The 7277-nt window shown below is 42.1% G+C and overlaps 1 protein-coding gene across 2 annotated transcripts in view; it reads left to right on the top strand.

The window, feature by feature from the left end:
• Positions 1-7277, top strand: part of LOC112156771 (solute carrier family 22 member 6) — a 14524-nt gene extending 7247 nt beyond the window's left edge. For both annotated transcript variants that reach the window (XM_024289118.2, XM_024289119.2), the window contains exons 7-10: positions 1088-1299; positions 3457-3565; positions 5181-5432; positions 5517-7277. In XM_024289118.2, coding sequence (XP_024144886.1) covers positions 1088-1299; positions 3457-3565; positions 5181-5432; positions 5517-5598 — 655 coding nt within the window. In that variant the 3' untranslated portion in view covers positions 5599-7277. The remainder of the gene's footprint in view (positions 1-1087; positions 1300-3456; positions 3566-5180; positions 5433-5516) is intronic.

Below are 7277 nucleotides of genomic sequence, written 5' to 3'. Positions count from 1 at the left end.
TGATTGGCTTCTGGATATTCCCTGGAAGCAGCTGTTCAGACACGAGGCAGAGTCCTGATTTTCTACTGATGGCCGGTGACTGAATAGAGGTGGAACTTGTTTATTTACTTATTTTTAAAAATATAAATGTAAAAGATTAGAAAATAGGATCAGAAAAAAATTATCCATCCACAAAAATGAAATAATCCACCTTTATATATAACCCTCGTATATATATATATATATATATAAAACATATATATAATAATTAACTATAAATATTATATATACATATATATATAATATAAAATTATATATATATATATTAAATTGTATATTTAATACATACATAATATACAGTTATATATATATATATATATATATAACATATAATTATATATATATATTAAATTGTATATTATATACATACATAATATACAGTTTTATATATATATATATATATAAAACATATAATTATATGTATAATATTTAAATATATATATATATTATACAATTTTATATATATATATATATATATATATATATATATATATCTTCTTCGTCACATTTCGGCGCACAACAATTTTTCGGGTCGCCACAGCGAAACAGCACACTGTTTCGCATCATTCTGAAGAACTAACCCGCAGCTCTTTCTCCTTGTGAATCTGCTGGAATTACGTTGATCGCATTCACAAAAAAGTTATGGTATGTTAAAGATTTTTTGTTGTTTTGGCGTCACTAGTGATGTCTCAGGTGTTGAAGGGTTAAGAATGTTATTATTTTTTATCAATCTTATACATTATTTTTTTTAAGTTAAATTGAAAGATTAAATTGAAAAAAATGCTACTTAAAACAAAAATATCTATAAAATACACATTAAATCTTCAAATTTTAGCGTTAAAAGTATCTCAACTCTACAAACTATTCATGACATTTGTAAACAAGTTATGCAACTTTATCAATGTTTTCTTCTTTTTGCTCTCAAGTTTGCCAAACTACAGACATTCATATCATCGAAGGAGTAATTGAAGGAATTTTGTGGTTGAAGTTGAGACGTCTGCAGGTCCCAACATGTTTTACGGCTGTGTCTCTCTTTTGTCTTCTCCAGTGCCGCATCCGCCCTGACCTACTTTGGGATTTGCATGAACATCGGCTCGTTCGGCGTCGGCGTTTACACCGCCCAGTTCTTCTCCGGTCTGTCGGAGGCCCCCTGCCTGCTGGTGCCGCTGGTTCGGTTGGGGCGCCGGCCGATCAGCGTGCTGTCTCTGTTCCTGAGCGGCGCAGCCTGCTTTGTGTCCCTGCTGCTGTCCAGATACCACTGTGAGCAGATCAAGTCCTTAATGATATAGTTAATATATGTTTGATCAAAGGTAGACCTAGTGATACGGCTAAAAGAATAAAATCTCTGAATTTTATTTATTTTTTTCGCTCAACACCAGCTCTGTCATGTTAGATATTGCTGATTTCATTCACATGAATTAATTAATGCCTGTTATTGTATTTAGAAAACTCTGTTTTTAATGAAATAATTCTGTCGTATTTATCCGTCATATTTCATGAAAATATAGTCAGACTTTAAACCGGTTTGTGGTCACAAACTTGTGACACGTGGAATAATTCTTTAGCGTAGCATCGTAGCATGATAGTATCAGTGTGTAGCAACAGCTCTGCATTCAAATCAATACTTTTTTTATTAAACACTCTGTTGATACGGTGAGTCCAACTGGTTTAACCCTCCAATTCTGTTTGGATCCTGTTGAAAACCGCCTAAGTGGGCCCCATATGGTTTAAAGGTGGGCAGAAAATGTGGCCCCGACTGGGTTTGTTTGCAGCTTCCGTGGTGGCCCCCAATGTGTTTGCCCACATTGGGATCGTTGCCCATGGGACCGGCAGCCTGGGTGGTGATCCTGCTAGCTCTGCCGGCCCCATGGGCGGCGGTACTTGATTGTTATACTGGCCCCTAGGTGGCATTACTCACTTGCTCTGCCGAACCCCGGTGCGGCGGTACTCGTTTGCTCTGGCAGCCACACGGACAGCAGAAGGTCGCTACGCTGTCCACTGGGCAACTGGCTAGCACAGCGAGCCAACCCACTGTTTGCCCACAGTGGCTAGGGACCTGGGCAGGGAACCTGCTAGCACTGTCGGCCCCTGGGTGGCGGCCCTCGCTTGCTGTGCAGGCCCCTGGGCAGTGGAGCTCGCCACTCTGTTGACCGGACGACTGGCTAGCATAGCAAGCTAACCCACTGAGTCCCCACTTACGCCAGTGTGGGCAAACCCAGGTAGGGACACCACGGAAACTGTGGAAAAACCTATTTGAGGCCCACATTTTCTGCCCAATTTCAAACGATATGGGGGCCACTTGAGCTGGGTACACATCTTCCGCTGCGTCATCATCTTAAGCTAAATGCTACACCAGGGTTCTCAAACTCAATTTACCTTGGGGCCACTGAAGGCAGAGTCTGGCTGAGGCTGGGCCACACGGGGTTCCATTTGTGCCAAAAATATGGTTTTTCCACCATTGTTTATGTCTACTGAACATGCTAATTGAACATTTGTTTATGTCTAAGTACTATTAAGCAATATGTTCTGCGTGTCCTGTGAAACAACAGGAGCTAACGACGCTAGAAACTGTTGCTAAGGACTTCTCTGACGACCAGATCCAACAAGAATAGCAAATGCAAAGTTTTAATCGTAAATAAAAGCTGAAAGATTACAAAGCGAATACAGACTCATCATCAAAGAAGCATGGACATGCGAAAGATATGGCTTATGGACATGGAATTCATAATAATATTATATTTATATTCTTCTGTAAGGCAGCAGAGATACCATCTGTGTGTGAATCTGTGTGCGTCCCACTATTTTCAAATAGTTTCCAGGGATCTTTTAATGATAATTGTTTCAAAATTCAAAAACGTATGTAATTTTCTGGGACATAGTTTCCCAACCCAACTCTGGCCCTCAGGGGAACACTATGCTGCAATCTCCACTCAAACACACCTGACTCTGACGCCTGTCTTTGTCAGGCTTCTGCAGAGCCTGATGATACTCTGAATCAACGTGGAAAACAGTAGGACAGTATGCCCCCAGGGCCAGGGTTGAGAAATACGAATCTAGAAGATAGTTTTCACAGTAGTAGTTTGTTGTAAATTTTCCTCAGAATTGTAAGAACTCAACCTCCCCCACCTATTGCCAAGAACTTTGAGTAAGGAGCTTGTAGCCCGCCCATCAAATTTTCTACTTAACAAATAAGATAATTTTCCCGTCTGCTGCTGATTTCACAACTATTTGAATAAAGAAATACTCAGTCTTTTATATGTCCTCCATTATCAGTAAAATCCCACAAGAACATGTTAAAAACACAATTTGTATTAGTTTTTAACGCTAGGTAGAAAATAGCTATAGAATTAAACCATAAAACCTCTAAACTGGAATTTTGAGGATTGCTTCACTTCCTATGTCTCCATTGTTTGTCAGGTCCTCCAGTGTTGGTGATGAGTCTGGCTCTGCTGGGAAAGCTCTGCATCCTGGCTACCATGTTCATCTTCATGCTGTACAGCATCGAGCTGTTTCCCACTGTTGTCAGGTACCAAACATTAACCCTATATGGATGTCCAACACATTCTCATTCCCAACTTGTCGCATAATGATCCGTGGTGAAGGACCTATCCGCGTCAAAAATGGACGTTTTGGGCGTCCCCCAACTCGTTTTGTGTTGTGCTAGTTTTTCCAATTAAATCAGGGCTCCCCAACCTCTGGGCTGCAAACCAGTACCAGACACGGACCGGTATAAAATGCGGTACTAGACACAGACTAGTGATGGACACTGTAAGAGACACGGACCAGTACTGGATGCAAACCGCACTGGTACCCTAACCCGGTACAGATTGCGGTCTACTACCAAACACGGTACTGGACACTGACTGGAACTGGACACTGTACCAAACACGGACCGGTACTGGACGCTATATCAGACACGGACCGGTACTGGACACTATGCCAGACACTAACCTGTACTGGTCGCTGTACCAGACACGAACCGGTACTAGACGCGACCGCTCCGGTACCCTTCTGTTTTCCTAACCCGGTACCAAATGCCATACCGGACAAGGACTGGTACTGGACGCTTTACCAGAAAAGGGCCAGAACCGGACGCAGACTACACTGGTACCCTAACCCAGCACCCTAGATCGGTACCAGATGCATACCGGCCACGGACCAGTATTGGACATGAACCCCACCAGTACCCTAATCTGGTACCGTAAGCTGGTACTGAACACAGACTGGTATCAAATGCAGTATCAGACATGAACTGGTACTAAACACGGTTCCGTACATGGACTGGAACCAGACGCTGTACCAGACACGGACCGGTACTGGATGCTGTACCAGACGCAAACTGCACCAGTACTCTAACCCGGTACCTGATGCTTTCTGGTACCAAATGCGGTACCGAACACATACAGGTACTGGACGCTTTACCAAACAAGGACCGGAACCAGACCATACCGAGTACCTTGACCCGATACCAGATGCGTACTAGTATTAAACGCAGTACTGGACACAGACTTGTACTAAACTCTGTACCAGACACAGCCCGCTACTGGACGCGGTACCGGGTTAAAGTTCGGGTTACGGTGCATTCACACCGGATGCGATCTGGACGGCTGAAGCGTCAAGTTTCAATGTTAATTCAACATAAAGATGCCAGAGACTGTCCAATTACTATTGGGTGAAGGCGGGATACACGCCTGCCTGTCACTGAGCCCATGAAGCTGGAGTAATGTCAGTGATGATTATATTCCCCAGGACAGTTCAGCAAGCTCCACTGCCTGAGGTCTGGAAGAACTATGGTGTCGTGACAGGGTCCGGCTAAGCTAGCATACTACGCCGCTGCCTATGCTGGCCAACAGAGAGGCAGGCAGTGGCCGTGATGGCATTGGTCTCTGCGCTCCAGCTCCATGGTCTTATGAAATTATTATATACAACACAATGCTATAATAGAAAGAATGCAGTAGTTAGTTAAAATCATAAAAAAAATCCCTGAAGTAATGTTTATAATGGCGAGATGGGGTCACCCAAAACGTCAAAAGTGACGCAGATAGATCCATAACCATACGCCAATATTTGTCGACTTGAGAATGTGAATGTATTGGGATGTCAGTGATGATGTAAAAAAACGTTTTAATTTTTTCATCCAGGCAACGCTGCATATCTCTGGTCAACCTGTCCTTCCGCCTCGGCTGTCTGGCCACCACGCTCGTGCCCCCGAGCCCCAGCGGCGCCATCTCGCTGGCCGCCATGATCGTGTACAGCAGCGGGCCGATCTTAGGCTGCTGTCTTTGCCTACTGCTGCCGGAGACCAGCGGCCTGCCGCTCCCAGACTCTCTGGACGACTGTCACAAGCAGCCTAAGTCACACCCGCTAAACCTTGGCGCCCTCTGGAGGTGGAGGTGAGAATGCACTTCGTTTGTTATTAGCGGTGTGACGTAGTTTGGAGTTTTTCCTGATGTTCTGTGCCGTTTGTCTGTTCTCAGGACGCAGCCTCACCCCCCGCAGACAAAAGAGCGCCCCCTTCCTGACAAGAGCGAGAAGCACTCGACCACGCCTTTTATTTGAGTTTTTGTTTGTCGCACTCAACTTAGTAGACCAAAGAGCCACAGGAACAACAAACGACAGTTTATTTTCACATGATTTCAGTTTTTATTGGGGGATTGTTGTTAACATTTTTGTCTTTTTAGGACTTTATACTTTTTTTTACACTGTGTAAATGAGCGATCTTCAATTTTAGATTGTTCAAGCTGCACCTTCACCAATCTACTTAATTTAGATCAAATCTGGAAGCTGTCAAGTGTGAAAGCAGCCCCGCTGCGAGGCTGCATGTTACAAAGGGAAGCTGACAAAGCTGTTTTTCAGAGAGTTTAGAGTGGGGTCAAGTCCGAAACCACAAGAAAACGGCGAGATTGATTCCAGAACGACTGTCACTTTGTATCTTTATAGTTTTTTTTTATCAAAAGTAGCTCACAGAAGCATTTTTTTTTTGTTGTTGTTGAGAAGTTAAACTGTTTTTTACTTGTGCAGTGGGTAAAAGGATATGTTGCCTCATCATACTAAAGCAACCTGAAAGACAAAAAAAAACTAAATAGAAGGGAAAAAAATGCATTTTTACATTCCGGTATGGAAAAAAACTCTACAAAAGTGCAATAAAAAACCTCTGAATCATGTAATATATTGATTATAAATTATAAACCTCTTTTTTAACATCATTATTTTTAAGGGTTATGCAACAGGGCAGTTGGAGGCTGACTCCACTCTCAGTCCAGATTTGAAAAATTCAACAAAAAAAGGGGGCGGGCTGAGCGGGGGAGGTGTGGTTGGATCTGTGATTGGCTGTGAGGTTAGCTTGAAGTAACGTCTGGTCTTCCCTCTCCAGGGAGGCGCTCATGGTCCAGATCGAAGGGGACCCATGTCTGCCTGAGTGGTAAAATAACACTAGCATCATAAGCTAATAAAGGCTAACGTATTAAGCAAACAATCCCCAGTGAAACGTTCATTGCAAATCCATCACCAGGACAGAGTTGCCTAACTTCCAAGTCCACTGGAAAGTTGTGCAAGCCAGTAGATTTTTGACAACTGAAGGAAATAGTGTACTTTAATTTATTTACTTCATTTTAACAGCACACAACACACACTTACATGATACTCTTGTCCGGTGAAAATGAAAGACTTTTTGTTTCTGCCCCATTTAACCAAATCAATCAAGCTTAACAACCAGATCTATCTCTTTGTTTTTTAATGGTAATATGTCGACTGGTTAGAAAAAGCAACAACAGGAGACAAATAAAATCAGAAAACAAAAGTAAAAAAGAAATGAGCAGCAAAAACAACAAGGAAACAATAAATAATATATATAATTTTTTATTACAGCTATGCGCCATGCTAAAGCTAACATGAGTTAAGGCAGAGACAGCCTCACCATGGCAAGAGGGAGACTGTCAAGCTTTTGGGTTTTACTTTTATGTGCTGGTTTTATGCGCCTCAGTTGTCTTACACTACTAGGTTTTGTTATTTTAGTTTGGGGTTTGGTAGTCTTAATTTGTGGGCTTTGTTTATTTGTTTTCTTTAGGTAGTTTTGGTTAGCAGGGAGCTACTGAAGGTCTCCCTAACTTATTGTATTTTTGGCCAAGGTTCCAATTTGTCTTTTTGTTTGAACCAGCACACTAATTATTACATTTTGTCCTTTCACTTCAGGACACAGGATTTTCTTTCTTTAATAAACTATGTTCCTTTTATTCTTA

The sequence above is a fragment of the Oryzias melastigma genome, linkage group LG2 (genome assembly GCF_002922805.2).
Source record: "Oryzias melastigma strain HK-1 linkage group LG2, ASM292280v2, whole genome shotgun sequence".
Lineage (NCBI taxonomy): Eukaryota > Metazoa > Chordata > Actinopteri > Beloniformes > Adrianichthyidae > Oryzias > Oryzias melastigma.
The sequence above is the reverse complement of the archived record's forward strand: the minus strand, read 5'-3'. Positions and strand labels throughout refer to the sequence as shown.